Here is a 16716-nt window from a genome sequence, read left to right on the forward strand (position 1 = left end):
CTGGCAGGTATGATTTTTTTTTTAATGCAGTAATGAGGCTCTAAGAAATCCCTAATTGCCTACAATCAGCGCTATTCACAGTTTTCATCTTGCAAGTGCCAGCAATTGAAGCTGAAGCCCCCATGGGCTGAGAGGAAATGTGTTTTACAGCAAATTACAAAATGCCGTGGAACTCAAAATCATCCCTGTGGGTGGAAGGAAAATACACTTGGAATAATGTACTTTGTAATTTAGTGACAAAAAAAATTAAAGTCAGAATGTAAGCAGATATTTGATTGGGAAAGTTAGGGTATCAGGGAGATCTGCTTCAATAAATGCAAAGGTCTGTGGATGCCTGAGATCTGATTGCTGGAGAAAGTCAGCAGGTCTGGCAGCATTTGTAGAAAGAGAAACAGAATTAATGATTCAGGTCCAGTGTGACTTCTACAGAACAGAAGAACTCCAGACTACTAAAATAGGGAGATGTGCTTCACCAGAATCTAGGAACAGCAGGAAGCCATTCAGCCCTTAAACTTGTTCTCCCTTTCAATAAATCTGTATGTTAACTCCATGCACCCACCTTGGTTCAGTACCCTCACTGAATAAAAATCAATCAATCTGAGTTTTGAAATTTTCAGTTGACCCACAATGTCTGGAGAACTTTTTGTTCATTTTAATTTGATTTGATTTATTATTATCATACGTACCTATGTACAGTGAAAAGTTTTGTTTTGCGTGTAGTACAGACAGATCATAACATACAAAGATCATAGGGTGCTAAAACAGAGCAAGGAATAGAAAGTTACGGCTGAAAAGAAGGTGCACAAAGAGCAAGATCGATATTAAATTTGAAATTTGAAAATTCGGAAGTCTAATAACAGCAGGAAAGAAGCTGTTCTTGAACATGTTGGTCTGTGTGTTTAAGCTTTTGTATCTTCTGTCTGACAGTTTCTGGGAGAGATTCTAACTGGTTTTTGATGATGTTCACTGCCTTCTCGAGGCAGTGGGAAGTATAAATGGAATCAATGGATGGAAGGTTTGCTTGTGTGATGGACTGGGCTGTGTTCACAACTCTCCTCCCCTTTGTGTGAAGAAGTGCTTCTTGACATCAGCTGTAAATGGCCGTCTTGAAGTTTAACTTTAAGCCCCTCCCCCTAACCCCCAAGCTCTTGACCGACCCCTCCAACCTGCGGACATAATTTTTCACTGTCTCCCACATCAAAATGTTCACTCTTGTACAGCACTTCAATTAGACCTTTAATTTTCAATAGTCATGGGAATACAAATCTGGTCTGTCTGATGGAAGCCTTACTGGATCTTTTAAAGGTGCTTTATAAGCGAAGGAAGTTGTTGTTGAAGTCAAATGGCTTGATTCTGAACCTTAGGCCAGCTCAGTTAGATGGGGTTTGCAGGGGGAAGGCAGACAGGAAACTGTTGTCATGGATCTAAAAGAGTTAACACTGAGGAGTGTCATAAGCATCACCCACTATGATGATATTATATGATCTTGTGGATAGGACAGCTTGGGCTTTCGAAGAAGCAAGATCTAACATCCAGGACCTCCTCAAAGTCTCTGTAACAGTGTCTATCATATCTATGTAGCGTGTAACAAGTTGCTGACACACCATTAACTACACCTTGATAATGACAAGAGTGAAATCAGGAAGTGATTTTCCTGTCCCACAGGAGACCATGCAGTTCCCTACACTTAGTGAGGGTGGAGGCAGCAACCTCTACCATAAGCAGCAGCTCCCACAATACCATGAGCTGGCACGGCCGTACAATAGACCATGGTGTTGAGATCACCCCAGGTCAGCCGCAATCTTATTGAATAACAGAGCAGACTCAAAGGGCTGAATGGCCTTCTCCTGTTCCTAGGTCCTGTGTTCCCATCAGCTCTCCAATGAACCCCGATTGATTCCAAGTTGCATATTATCAGAGAGTTAGAAGCCATTCAGGTTTTCTGTACATTTTTAATTGACCTGTTCAGACATGTCGTGACACTCCTGTGGGGTAGGAGGGCCTTTTATCTTGAACCAATATTGTGAAAGGAGTGTTCAATTCATCAGATGAAGGAGGCCTATTGAGGATTTGTGCTTTAGAGATGGGCTAAATTAATCATGATAAAACAAACAGCATTAATTACCAAGAGGACACTGTTATGAGGCTGAAGGAATGCTCCTCAATCTGGGCCTTGAACCATTTATCTCATTACTTTGCTGTTCCATGCTGCTAATAGCTCCCATTTTGATTCACATACACACGGAGATAAGGAGAAACTTTTTCAACCACAGAGTGGTGAATCTATGGAATTCACTGCCACAGCAGGCTGTGGAGGCCAGGTCATTGAATACATTTAAGACTGAGATAGATAGGTTCTTGATTATCAATGAGATCAAGGGTTACAGGGAGAAAGCAGGAGAATGGGGTTGAGGAATTTATCAGCCATGTTTGAATGGCGGAGCAGACTCAATGGGCCAAATGGCCTAATTTCTGCTCCTATGTCTTATTGTCATATGGTCTTATACCCTGTACAGGGCCAATGGACAACTCATAACTCATGCATGATGGTGGGGTGTAGCAAAAATGGGAGGAATAGAGAAAGAAGGTAAAAACTAACTGGGAAATAAAGGAGAGAGAAAGAAAAGGAGTGAAATGAGGGATGAAGGCAGATGAATTAAATTGAGGAGACTTGCAGCAGGAGAGAGGGAGCAAGGAAGAATCATAGAGTCATAGAGATGTACAGCTTGGAAATAGACCCTTCAGTCCAATTTGTCCATGCCGTCCAGACATTCTGGGGATGGAGAACAGGAGATTACGAGAGAAAGTGGAATTTGTGTTGATAGACAATGGATTTTTTTATCATCGGTGTAGACTTGATGGGCCAAAAGGCTTCTTCTGTACTTAATACTTCAATGATTCTAAAGAGAAAGGCGTGGGGCCAGGTCAGTAGAAAGAAAAAAGAAGGAAGCAGGAAGCGGTGGTGATATACAGAGTGGAAAAGAGAAATGGAGTGAGAGAGATCAAGGAGGTATGGGGAGATAAAGGGCAGATGGAGGGAGAGAGAAAGGGATGCAAGGCTGTTGTGAGTCAGCATCCCTGAACATTTTCTATGCCTAGAGTCACACTAGGCAGACAAAATATTTAGGGCTGTTTCTCATGGCTTATTTTTCCAGGAAGGGGCCATGAAACTGAAGACAGAGTCTATAAGAGGGGCACCGCCCCACATCAGGAATCTCTTACTCTCTAACTGTCTGCCATTGGCAAGTGTTAGAAGGATCACCACAGATCTGAACACGTTATAAAAACGCCTTCCTTGACCATCAAGTCCTGGTGCGTCTGACTGTCCTTGGAACTGCACCCAGGAAAGTCACCCTCAATCCCACTTCCCCACGGGGTGAGTTAAGGTGACAATTAAGGTGAGCTGCCTTTCACCCCTCGGCAAGTTAAGCTTGGGTTAGCCTCTCGTCCTTGCAAGCAGTGAGCAAAGCTGGACAGAAACTTTCAGGTCTTTGTCCCAACTCTGAACCCGCAGCTAGTGCCTGTCTCCAGCACTTGCTCAGTGCCCTGCAGAGAAACACGGCTGAGCACTGGCTCCAGGGAACAATCCTTGGCACCCCAGGCTCGAGTTAGGACAATCTGCAGCACTCACCGCCACAGAAAGAAAACTGCCTCTTTCAGTTGGCACATCCCCTAATAACAGTGCTAGAGGAGAGCAGGGTAGGCACTAGGACCAAGGAGGAGCCCTGCACTCAGTGGCAAGTACAGGATTAATTGAAGGGGTAGTTTGGCAAGACTGCCCTTGATGAACGACTGGATTCAAAGGTCTCTATTTCAGCAAACTTTCAACGGGTAAGTCTTGTTGCTGCTCAGGGCTGAGCTCGTTATCACCTGGGTGACGGGAATATCATTCCTGAAGACGGTTTGTTTAAAGAAACGGAGATCCTAATAGCTGAGCTCATTGCACATCTCTCCTAGCGTCTCCTGGTAAGTCGTTCAGTTATCTCTCTGTTCCTTCATCCCCTTGATTCCTAATCAAATTGCCAGCCAACACACATCCCTCCAGCCTAACCCCCACTTCCCATGCACTTGGTCCATATCCCTGTGGGTTACTGCACTCCACATCCACATCCGAGCAAATACATTTAATGTGCTGAGGGTTTTTACCTCCTCTTCAGGCACTGAGTCTCAGATTCCCCCATCTCCCTGTCGGTGAGAACAATTTCCCCTTAAATCCACTCTCTTGCGTCTTATTCTCAATCTCTTAGACCGATTCCGCAGCCAAATTGCAGAAAACAAGTTCAACTTGCAGAATCTAAATCGCAGGCAGAAAATGCTGCAAGTGCACAGTGGGTCTGTTCGTGCCTGTATGAGAGTGAGGGAAAGAAAGGCAAGGAACAAAATTAGTCTCACCCAGTTTGTTGGACTCCCACATTATCCCTCTGTTTGGACCCTTTCTCTCTATTCCGTTATCACGTTAATCTCTCTTTTGCAGTTCTAGTTCCTTACTCCCTCTCTTTATACCGTCCTGCTAATCTACCTGTTTCTTCTCGCTTTCAACAACAATGTGTTGATGTAGCGTCTTAAATGTGATAAAATGCCCCAAGGTATTTCAAGGCAGCTACCATGAAACAAATTTTGACAGCAAACTACATAAGGAGATTTTAAGTCAAATGGTTAAAGAGGTAGATTTTTAAAAGCATCTTAAAAGAGGAAAAGGAGGTAGAGAGACAAAGAGGGGGTGGGGGTTATGTTCTATGCATGTTTGTGTCTGTATGAGATAGTGTCTTTGTTTAATTGTCAGTCTGCATATCTGTTTGTGTGATTATGTCTGTATATCCCCATCAGACCTGCTGGGTTTGGGTTTTAAAGGACATGGTGGTTAGATAACAAAGGAGCACCTTCTCAGAGATGGGATGCCTTGCTTCTCGATTGTTGCTCTACCCTTTTCACCCATGGCAGTGCCCACTACAGAGCTCTGCGGTATAAAGGAATGCCTCAGTTCTGATAAACAGCCATTGGATTCGAAACGTTAACTCCATTTTCTCCCCCACAGATGCTGCCAGGCCTGCTGAGTTTCTCTTGCAATTTCTGCATTTTTTTTCCAGATCTCCAGCATCTGGAGTTCTTTGTTTTATATTTATCTGTTTACCTCATCTGTCAGTGTGTGATTTTGTGCCTCTGATTTTATGTGTCTGTGTCTGTGTGAATCTATTTCTGTGTGCATCTCTGAACACGTGAAAGTGTGTGGATGTGAGGGTGTGGTGGTGTGTGTCTGGGTGTCTGACTGCCTGAATCTGTCTCTGCCTGTATTTCTGTGTACATGTGAAAGTGTGTGGGTATGGTGGTGTGTGTCTGTATCTCTCTATGTGTCTATGTGAATCTGTCTCTATATAAATTTTTGTGGAGGAGTGTGAATGTTGATTTGCCTGTGTTGGGGGTTAAACGTCTATGTGTATCTATCTCTGTGTGTTTGCCAGTACAGAAATCTCGGCATACATGTCTGTGTATGTACTGGGGAGGGTGGGTGTGGGAGTTATATATCTGTGTCTTTCTATGTCTCTGTGTGGATGAGTGTGCATGTGGGAGAGTTTGTGTGTCTCTCTACATCTGTCTGCATGTCGGGTAGTGTAGGTAGAGGAGTGTCACTGTGTGTGGGTGTGTACATTCATGTGTCTATGTGTCTCTGTGTGAATCTCTATATACATGTCGTTATGTTGGGGAGTATGGTGGAGAGTTATGTGTCTGTATTGGGGTGGGTTCTGTCTCTACATCTGTGTGTGTGTGGGCGTGTTAGTCTGTATGCTGAAGTTATGTGTGGGAATGTATGTTTGTGTGTCTGTGTCTCTCTGTGCTGGGGAATGTTGGGTGTGGATGTGTAGATGTGGGAAGGTGTTGATTGAGTTCCTGTCTCTCGCTACATCTATCTGTTGTTGTGTGGGAGTGTGTAACTGTTTTTTTGCCGAGTTATTTCACTGTTTTTTCCACCTGCTAACTACTGATTCATGCAGTCTTGTAAAGGCCTCATTATTCACAAGAGTGCTTGGCACAGCTCTGTTAAACTGTACACTCTCTCTACACTCTCTGCACTTTAAGCTAATTGAGTCATTGGCGAAATTGCTGGAACTGGGTGCCACACAGAAGAGCGACAGTTTCAGAGGAGAGGTATTTTTGGATATTAATGACAAAGCCTGAAAGAGAGACATAAGCTGGAGTGCAGGATACAGCCAAGAGTGAAAACATGAGGCTGTAGACTTGCTTGCCGAGCCGGTGTTTTTAATTGCAGACGCTTTGTCACCCTGCATCGTCAGTGCGCCTCCAGTGAAGCATTGGTGTTCTGTCCTGCTTGTTATTTATATACCTTGGCTTGCTGGGGTGGTTGGCATTACTTCCGGTTCTGTTTTTCAGTGGTTTGTATATTGGGTCCAGTTCAATGTGTTTGTTGATGGAGTTCTGGTTGGAATGCCAAGCCTTTAGGAATTCCCTGGCATGTCTCTATTTGGCTCGTGCAATTGTGCAATTCCAGGATTGCGCAAACCAGAACAGGAGCACTACACTGAGTTTTTAAAAGGAATGGATATCCAAAAAGCACAATCTGCCATTACCTCCATGACAGACCACAACAAGAAGACACAACACGGCCAGACACACGAATCACCCTACTGTACATCAGAGACATATTAGAGATGACCAAAAGACTACTCAGATCCCTAAGTATCAGGGTAGTCCACTAACCAACAACCACACTGCGACAGCTACTGATGAACGTAAAGGATCCCATACCCACAACCAATAAAACTAACGTAATATACAAAATACTTTGCAAGGACTGTGAGAAACATTACATAGACCAAACTGGACGAAAACTGACAATAAGGATACACAAACACCAACTAGCCACCAAGAGACACAACCAATTCTCACTGGTCTCAATACACACAGACAAAGAAGGACACGAATTTGACTGGAACAGCACATCCATAATAGCACAAACCAAACAGAGACACGCCAGGGAATTCCTGGAGGCCTGGCATTCCATCTGGAACTCCATCAACAAATACATTGAACTGGACCCAATATACATAACACTGAGAAACAGAACCAGAAGTGATACCAACCACCCCAACAAACCGAGGCATATTATTAATAACAAGTGGGACAGAACACCGACACTTCACTGGAGGTGCACTGACGATGTTACCTAGCAGGGTGAGGAAACATCTGCAACCAAACACACCAGCTTGGAGAGCAGGTCTACAACTTCATCCACAACCCGAGCTATAAATCTTCTCAAAAACCTTACAGGGTGAAAAGAGTTGAGTGGAAATCAGAAAGAAGGAAGGTAGCCCATCCCTGAGGAGATGGTTGTCTTTTCCTCCTTAACCACATGTCCTTTAAATCTCAACCCCACTCTCCCAAACCTTCTCTAAGGTCCCAAACCACCACCCATTGCCCTAACACAAACAGAAGTTGCTGGAAAAGCTCAGCAGATCTGGCAGCATCTGTGAAGAAAAAATCAGAGTTAACGTTTCAGGTCCAGTGACCCTTCCTCAGAATTGGACCCAAAACGTTAACTCTGATTTTTTCTTCACAGATGCTGCTGGATCTGCTGAGCTTTTCCAGTAACTTCTGTTTGTGTTCCTGATTTACAGCATCCGCAGTTCTTTCGGTTTTTATTACCCATTGCCCTAAGCCTGGGTGTAGGCTTCCATGGGATTCCTCTTTCATGGGCTTGCCCACAGTCCGGGCAGTGCCCACTATGGAGCACTGCAATATAAAGAATATCCCCATTAGAATCACTTTGGACTTTGAAGCATTAACTCTGTCTCACTCTCCACAAATGTTATCAGATCTGGTGAGTTTCTCCAGTACTTTGAGTTATTATCACCAGAACAGATTATCTGGCCATTAGTAGATTGCTGTTTTTGGGAGCTTGCTGAGTGCAAATTGGCTGTTGCATTTATAGAGTAATAGAATCACACAGCACAGAAACCGACACTTTGGTCCAACTTGTCCACGCCAATCAGATATCCTAATCTAGTCCCATTTGCCAGCAACTGGCCCATATCCTTCAAAACCCTTCCTGTTCATGTACCCATCCAAATGTTTTAAATGTTGGAACCGTACCAGCCTCTACCACTTCCTCTAGCAGCTCGTTCCGTACGCCAACGACCCTCTGCATGAAAACATTGCCCCTTAGGTCCCTTTTAAATCTTTCCCCTCTCACCTTAAATCTGTGCCATCTAGTTTTGGACTCCTCTCTCCAGGGAAAAAGACTTTGGCTATTCACCTTATTCATGCCCCTTGTGATTTTATAAACCTTGATAAGCTCACACTTCAGCCTACAGCGTTTCAGGGAAAATAGCCCCAGCCGACTCAGCCTCTTCCTATAGCTCAAACCCTATCCCGGTAATATCCTTGTAATCTTTTCTGAAACCATTTCTTACATTTAATCAATGGACCCACTTGCAAAAATCAAAGAATTGATTGTTAAGCAGGCTAGCAGCACCAATGATATTTTCTCATCAACCAGTTCATACTCACCTCTAGAGCAGGTGGGATTTAAACCCAGGCATTGGGCTCAGAGGTAGGGTCACTACCACAATGTAACAGGAGCTCTGAAAACTCTGAAGGTACATCCCTTTTGCTTAACACGTTCAGATATGTTATGAGATTCCCTCAGCACAAGTGAAACTTGAATCCAGACCTTGTGGCCCAAATGCAGGGAAATGTTACGTCATGTTACAAGAACCATAATGGCACTATATTCTTTAAGAAAACTTGAAGATTTCAACTGTTAAATTTCTAAAAGAAAAAAATAACTTATTTTGTTTAACAGACACAATGCAAAGCATCTATTGACATTGGGAGGAAGACACTCTTACAGAATGGAAGATTTGTGTGAGCTACAGAGACCTCTGTTAGGAAACCAGATGAATAGCAAACCGTTTAGTCATGTACTGATTGGTGGAACCTCAGCCCAGGAGGGGCCTATATCTCCCCATGACCTCTCGCCGATCTGCAGCCAGCGGGGTCCAGGCAACTCTCCCATCAGCACGGACTCCCAGTCGGTGCCACAGCTCCTGGACACATGCTCACTGCAGAACACCGTGGAGTCTCTCTACTGTCCAAGCCTAATGCCTCATGTAGATCCAAGGATCTGGGCAAGCCTCAAACACTGCACTGAGACCACATTCATTGAGAACAGGCCCGGGGATCAGGAGATCAGAAATTCCATGGAGCCCAAGGTTCTGGAATTGGATGGCCAGGCAAAAGTTCCGACCGTTTCAATTGATGTGGAGGACCTTTCATTTCCGGAAACCCAGGTAAATGATTCCTTGTTGGGAATGTGGGAAATGTTTTCCACGATATTCCTGTATCCCTTGATATCTTTAATATTGTATTTAGAAATCTATCAATCTCTGGCTTGAACATAAGACCATAAGATATAGGAGCAGAATTCGACCATTTGGTCCATTGAGTCTTTTCCACTGTTCAATTATGGCTGCTTTGTTTCTCAACTCCATTCTTCTGCCTTCTCCCTGTAACTTTGATCCCCTTATATCTATCTCTGTCTTAAATACGCTCAATGACTTGGCCTCCACAGCCCTCTATGGCAATGAGTTCCACAGATTCACCACCCTCTGACTGAAGAAATTCTTCCTTGTCTCAATCCTAAAGGGTCGTCCCTTCACCATAAGGCTGCACCCTCAGGCCCTAGTCTCTCCTACTAGTGGAAACGTATTCAATGACTGAGCAACTACAGCCCTCCTGACTGAAAAGAAGGGTCTATGCCCAAAATGTCAGCCTTCCTACTCCTCTGATGCTGCTTGGCCTGCTGTGTTCATCCAGCTCTACACCTTGTTATCTCTGACAAGATGTTTGTTCTAATGTTAGGCTTTCTTTGAAAGTAACTCTCAGTGCCTGGGAAATTTAAAATATTTTCGGAGTGTGACTAGAGAATTATGCTTCTCTCACTCAGCGTTAAACTCACTTTTATTAATTTATCTTCAACGCTGTTGATTTTTGCAATAATTCCCTAATTATTCACTTCTGTGAAATAAAGCAATAATTCACATGATTGAAACAACTGGGATTTATTTTAATTAGTTCCCTTGGGAATACAGTAACATTAGAGAGAAATTTACAGCAGCAAAAACCCAATGAAATCTGTAAATAGTTTATAATAGCTCAGGTAGATTGAGAAAAAGAAAGAGGGAAAGGAATGAAAACAGACAGAGCAAAAGAGGGAGAAAGAGAGATTAGATGAAGAGGAAGAAACATAGAAAATAAGAGCCAGGAGTAGGCCATTCGGCCCTTTGAGCCTGCACCAGCATTCAATATCAGTCAGAATCATACTGAATGGTGGCACAGGCTTGAAGGGCCGAATGCCCTGCTCCTGCCCTGTTCCGATTTTCAATGTTTCAATATGATCATGGCTGATCATCCAACTCAGCTCCCTGTTCCCACTTTCTGCCCTAAGAACTATATCTATCTCCTTCTTGAAAATATTCAATGTTTGGCCTGAACTGCTTTCTGTGGTAGAGAATGCCACGGGCTCACCACTCTCTGAGTGAAGAAATTTCTCTAAACTGGAGATGGTTCAGAAAAGATTTACCAGGATGTGACTTGGAATGGACGGTTTGAGATGTAAAAATAGATTGGAAAGGCTGGGCAGTTTTTCACTGGAGTGTCGGAGATTGAGGGGTGACCTTATTGAAGTTTATAAAATCATGAGAGGCATAGATAAGGTGAATGACAAGGGTCTTTTCCCTTGGCTGTGGGATTTCAAGACTAGAGGGTATATTTTTAACATGAGAGGGGAAAGTAGTAAAAAGGACATGAGGGACAACATTTTTACAGAGTGGTTGATGTGTGGAATGGACTGCCAGAGAAAGTGGTGGATGCAGATACAATTACAATGTTTAAAAGATATTTGGATAAGTTCATAAATAGCAAAAAGGTTTGGAGGGATATGGGCCAAGCGCAGGCAGGTCGGACTAGTTTATTTTGGGAACATGATTGGCATGGACTGATTAGACCGAAGGGTCTGTTTCCATGCTGTACGACTCTATGACTCAGTGTTAAATGGCCTACCCCTTATCCTTAGACTGTGACCCCTGGTTCTCGACTCCCTGGAATCTGAAACATCCTTCTTGTGTCTACTCTGTCAAGTCCTGTTGGAATTTTATAGATTTCTATAAGATCCCTTCCTCATTCGACAGTGAGAGAGGTAAGAGAAAGAAAGGGAGAGATGGTTAGTTAGAAGAGAGATAAATGGAGAGAAAGACAAACAGAGAGAGACAGAGGGATACAGAAAGATAGAATGAAAGAAACAGAAAGAGATAGACGGACAGAAACAGCAGGAATGAGAAAGAGTCAGAGAGATAGAGGCAGAACCTTGCATCTTTGCCTGTGGTGCGTTTAGTGTTTGGGACAGGGATGAATTTAAACAGGCAGCAGAGTATTGGGAGAGACCTCATGTCCTTAATGCTTCAACCAACATTGTTAAAACAGATGATCTAGTCACTAGAGATAATAGGAACTGCAGATGCTGGAGAATCCGAGACATATGATGCTGCTTGCCCTGCTGTGTTCATCCAGCCCTGCACCTTGTGATCTAGTCATTATCACATTTCTCTTTGTGGGAGCCTGCTATGTGCAAATTGGTTCTCGTGTTTCCTGCAATAGTGACCGCACTTAAAAAGTGTCTCATTGGCTGTCAAGCAGAGTGTCCTGCATTCAGGAGAGGTGCTATTTAAATGCAAGCCTTTCTTTAAGTACTTTTTACTTTTCCTTGACTTAAATTGACAGCACAAGATCAGGACAGATTTAGCTAAGGCTGATAAAGAATAGCTGTTCCTTTCAGCTGATGGTACAGACTGAGGAACACTGATTTAAAGTTCTGGGCAAGAGATGCAGTGAGAGTTTGAGGAAGAACTCTCCTACATAGTGAGTGGTAATGGCTCAGAAAGCCAGTCTGTACAAAGATATCTTTCTTTTCCTCTCTTTCTAAAACATGTTTGTGTTTATTTGCAAATATCAGTTGGGGGTGTTTGTAAGTGTAAATTTTTAAATATTATTGATTGTGTAAGTTCATCAATTGCTGCATCTTTATTGGATAATTTTTGATTAAGCAATAAACCCATAATTCTTTAATAAGAAACTTGGTTGATGGATCCTTTTAAGTTTAAAACCTGATATAGAACCAGGGAGACCTAGAGGTTCAGATACTTGGTTCTTTGAAAGTTGCAACACAGGTAGACAGGGTGGTGAAGAGTGTGTTTAGCACGCTTGCCTTCATTGCTTAGACCATTGAGTAAAGAGTTGGGACAATATGTTGAGGTTGTACAGCACATTGGTGAGGCCACTTTTGGAGTACTGTGTGCAGTTCTGGTTGCCCAGCTATGAAAAGGATATTATTAAATTGGACGGGGTTCAGAAAAGATTTACCAGGATGTTACTAGGACTGGAGGGTTTGAGTTAAAGTGAGAGGCTAGATAGATAGGCTAGGATTGTTTTCAATGGAGCGTAAGAGGTTGAAGGGTGACCTCATAGAGATTTATAAAATCATGAGGGGCATAGATAAGGTGAACAGCAAAGGTCTTTTCCCTAGGGTGGGTGAGTTCAAAACTGTAGGGCACATTTTTCAGGAGAGAGGAGAAAGACTTAACAGGGACCTGAGGGATAACTTTTTCACACAGAGTATGGTTCATATGTGGAATGAGCAGCCAGAGGAAGTGGTAGATGCAGGTACAGTGACAACATTTAAAAGACATTTGGATGGGTACATGAATAGGAAAGGTTTAGAGGGATATGGGCCAAACGCAGGCAAATGGGACAAATTTAGTTTGGGAAACTTGGCTGCCATGGACGAGTTGGACTGAAGGAACTGTTTCCATGCTGTGTTACTCTATGACTCTGTGACTGTGGAACCAGCTACCTATGAACGTGATGGAAGTGGAGGTGATCAATGGTTTGGGAATGGGATTGGAACTGGGATTGCTTTGCTCCACGGAGAGCAAGCACGGATTCAATGAGCCGAATGCTCTCCTTTGTTGTAATGACTGCATGGTTCTATTTGCTACTTGTGGGATCTTGCAATGTACCATTGCTTGTTCTCCTGGCCTACACAAGTATCTTATTTGGTTAGTAATTAATTGGCTACATACTGCTTTGGAGTGTCCTGAGGTGGTACTGTGTTGTTACGTAAATGCCTTAATTTCTTGCAATAAACCTTCTTAAAATATATCTTTTCTCTTAAAATTCCAACTAGTCCTAATTTATGTGTTTGGATATTTTACATGAGCTCAATCACAAGAACACAGAAAACAGAATCACAGAAGTATTACAGCATAGAAGGAGGCCATTTGGCCCATCATGTCTGAACCGGCTCTCCAAGTGAGCATTGTTACCTACTGCCAATTTCCTGCCTTTTCCCAGCAACTTTGCACATTATTTCTATCTAAATAATCATTCAATGCCCTCTTAAAGAGGAGCAGGGATGGACCATTCGGCCCCTCAGGCCTATTCAACCATTCGATGCAATCATAATCAATCTTGGGCTTCAGCCTCACTTTCCCACCCACTCCCTGTGACCCTTGATTCCCTGAGAGACCAAAAACCCTGTCAATCCTAGCCTTAAGTATGTTCAACAATAGAGAATCCATAGCCCTCAGGACTACAGAATTCCAAAGATTCATAATCCTTTGAGTGACCACAATCCTTCCCATCTCAATCTTAAATGGCTGTTCCAACAGCCAATCTTTTCGTTACTATTCTCAATATGACTTGACATCCAGCAAGTCACCCATGGACATTTTTCTAAGTTAAAGCACTATATAAATGCATGTCACTGTTGGAGTTTGTGGTGAATTTGAACGTGGACCCATAGGTGAAAACCACTCCTCCATAATGTCATATTTCACCCTGACAGTATTTGTGGTCATGATGGTCAGAAGCGCATGGGGCCCAGTGGTTAGCACTGCTGCCTCACAACGCCAGGGACCTGGGTTTGATTCCACCCTCAGGTGACTGTGTGGAGTTTGCATGTTCTCCCTGTGTCTGCAAGAGTTTCCTCCCACAGTCCAAAGATGTGCAGGTTAGGTGGATTGGCTGTGGGAAATGATGGGTTACAGGGATAATGAAAGTGAGTGGGTCTGGGTGGGATGCTCTTTGTGGGGGTCGGTGTAGACTCGATGGGCCGAATGGCCTACTTTTGCACTGTAGGGATTGTGATTCTGATTCTATGATATTGATGTTGTCACAGAGTAATTACTACAATGACGGGGACAGTGATAGTGACAGTGACAGCACACTCTCATTCAACATTCCCCAGGATTATCTGGGACTTGCCATCTTTTCAATGCTCTGTTGTTTCTGGCCAATGGGAATTGCTGCATTTTACTTATCACAGAAGGTAAGATGCTGTTTTCTTCATATTCTCGCTGAAGTATTCCAGATTTCATTTGTAAGATCACATCAGCCTTTTGTAATCTGGAGTTTAGAAGATTGAGAGGCGAGCTAATTGAGCTGTTTAATATAACTGAGGAGGTTTTGTCTAGCACAGTACGTAGCATCTCTACCTCTGAGCCAGAAGGCCCAAGTTCAGTTCCACTCCGGGATTTGACAACAAAGTTGAAAATTAAATAACAACCAAAGGAGCTGCGGATGCTGGAAATCAGAAACTACAGGAAAAGTTCAATAGGCCTGGCAGCATCTATGCTGAGAAATCAGTGTTAATGTTTCCGGTCCAGTGACCCTTCCTCAGAACTCACAGAACATCAGTTCTGAAGAAGAGTCACTGGACCTGAGACATTAACTCTGATTTCTCTCCACAGATGCTACCAGACCTGCTCAGCTTTTCCAGCAATTTCTGTTTTTGTTTGTGTTTGAGGTTGAATGCTGATTTGTAAATCTGACCATAAGATGTGGGAGCATTCAGCCCATTTGGGACTGCTCCACCATTCAATAGGTTCATGTCCAATCTTATCATCCTCAATTCCACTTCATGACCTTAATCTTTGATTCAGTTACTGGTCAGTAATCTGTTTATCAGAGCCTTGCCTATACTTAATGACCCAGCCTCGACAGCCCTCTGCGGTAAAGAATGCCACAGATTCACTACCCTCAGAGAGGAAATTCCTCATCTTTTCCCACACATCAATTGCAGATGGTAAGGGTGGAGAAATTCCTGATCTGCCAAGAACGAAAGAAATTGGAGCATCTACTGCTGTCACTATTCATAGGTCCTAGCTACAACATGCATGTAAGAATGTATGATACCATAGTGACTTGGACTCCTTGGATTTGGCAGATGGAGTTGTGGTATAGAGCACTGGTTGGCTTCATTGGTTGGATATCTGGCCCGCATCAGATTGGTGCCAATTCATGGTTCAATTCAAACCCATTTTGGGTTCAGTGGATTTGGGACCTGCCCTTTTGCGCTAACTTGACAGAGATTGCTGTGCTGTAAGTTGGACCTGCCCTGAGGCAGAATACTGAAGAACCTGATTAAAGGTCTTGATACAGAGAAACTACCTCCTCTGCTGGGGGAGTTCCAGGATGAAGGCACACAAACTTGAAATGAGAAGTGAACAGTCAAAGCCTGAAACCAGGCAGCATGCTTACACACTCAATGCAGCAGAAGTCTGGGAGCTCCTCCTTCAAATGTCTGTAGGTTCTGGATGTCAATTGGAGATTTCCAGAGAGATTGATAAGATTTTTATTAATCAATAACAAATATTGCTGGTGCAGACAGAATGGGCCAAATGGCCTTCTTCTGCACTGTAACAATTCTGTAAACAGATATGGAGCAAAGACAAGTAAATGGAGTTGAGGTACAAAGGAAGTCTGTTTCAATAAATGGGCAGTGTCTAGGGCCTGAATGGCCTGCTCTAGCTCCTGAATTTCCAGCTACCTGCTTCATTGAAGGTGAAAGGGCATCTTACCAGAAACATCTCTGCTTATTGTTGTTGACAGTGTGGCATCACAGTAATTAAACTTCATCAGCCATTCAGCTCTTTTAAATAGAATGAAATTCTCCAACTGTGGCCTTTTGAACATGCCCAATTTTAACTACCACACCTGTGTCTCTTGAATTTCCTCCTTCAACTTTCCCATTTACAACCTCCTTTAAGATACTTCCTAAAAAGAATTGAGTGTCTTAATAGCTCCCCCTATGTGGCTCACTGTCAAGTTTGTTTCCTGTGAGGCACCTTGGGATGTTTTAACATTGAAGGTATACGTAAACATAGGCTGTTGTTGAACAAGCAGCTTCCAATATCCTCATTCCTCACGAAATGGAAATAACTTTCACTGCCTCTCGGTTTTTGTTCCTGCAATGCAACAATTATCTGTTTGATCTTGTGCCCTGCAGACCAGCAAAGCCACAGCCAAAGGGGACTATCGGCAGGCCAGCTCAGCCTCCAGGAAAGCTCTGTGCACAGCCATCTGTTCTATTGCTCTTGGGGTCTGCACCTACATCGGAGGCATGGTGGCTCTGGTGATATACATGGCAAAGAACGGCCACTCGTAGTACTGGGGCCTGGTAGGCACCAGCTCCATGTGAGCTGACACTGACAGGAGAGACTCACTGGACAACTGTCTGACTCCCGCAGAGCTGTGATACAGGACAGCCCATCAGGAGAATCAGCTACCATCTGTCTAAAGGTAACCAACACACTTGGCTGCAGGGAATGGATGGAGCTCAAGCTGTTTTGTGGAACATCTTGCTAC

At 43.4% G+C, this 16716-nt stretch overlaps 1 protein-coding gene across 1 annotated transcript; it reads left to right on the forward strand.

Annotated features, from left to right (window-relative positions):
- The first annotated feature begins 8867 nt into the window (after positions 1–8867).
- On the forward strand, positions 8868–16516 carry tmem91 (transmembrane protein 91). The gene is made up of 3 exons (XM_048618126.1): positions 8868–9305; positions 14249–14398; positions 16358–16516. Exons 1-3 carry the CDS (start codon positions 8868–8870, stop codon positions 16514–16516), a joined length of 747 nt encoding a protein of 248 aa, XP_048474083.1.
- Positions 16517–16716: the final 200 nt, after the last annotated feature.

This window comes from Rhincodon typus, chromosome 39 (genome assembly GCF_021869965.1).
Source record: "Rhincodon typus isolate 14 chromosome 39, sRhiTyp1.1, whole genome shotgun sequence".
Lineage (NCBI taxonomy): Eukaryota > Metazoa > Chordata > Chondrichthyes > Orectolobiformes > Rhincodontidae > Rhincodon > Rhincodon typus.

Bases quoted from the DNA above. Each gene is read 5' to 3' on its own strand.
- tmem91 (XM_048618126.1), top strand. From the start codon at position 8,868: ATGGAAGATTTGTGTGAGCTACAGAGACCTCTGTTAGGAAACCAGATG. The intron at 9,306-14,248 runs GTAAATGATTCC...ATGTTGTCACAG, and splicing joins TTTCATTTCCGGAAACCCAG to AGTAATTACTACAATGACGG. The intron at 14,399-16,357 runs GTAAGATGCTGT...TGTGCCCTGCAG, and splicing joins CATTTTACTTATCACAGAAG to ACCAGCAAAGCCACAGCCAA.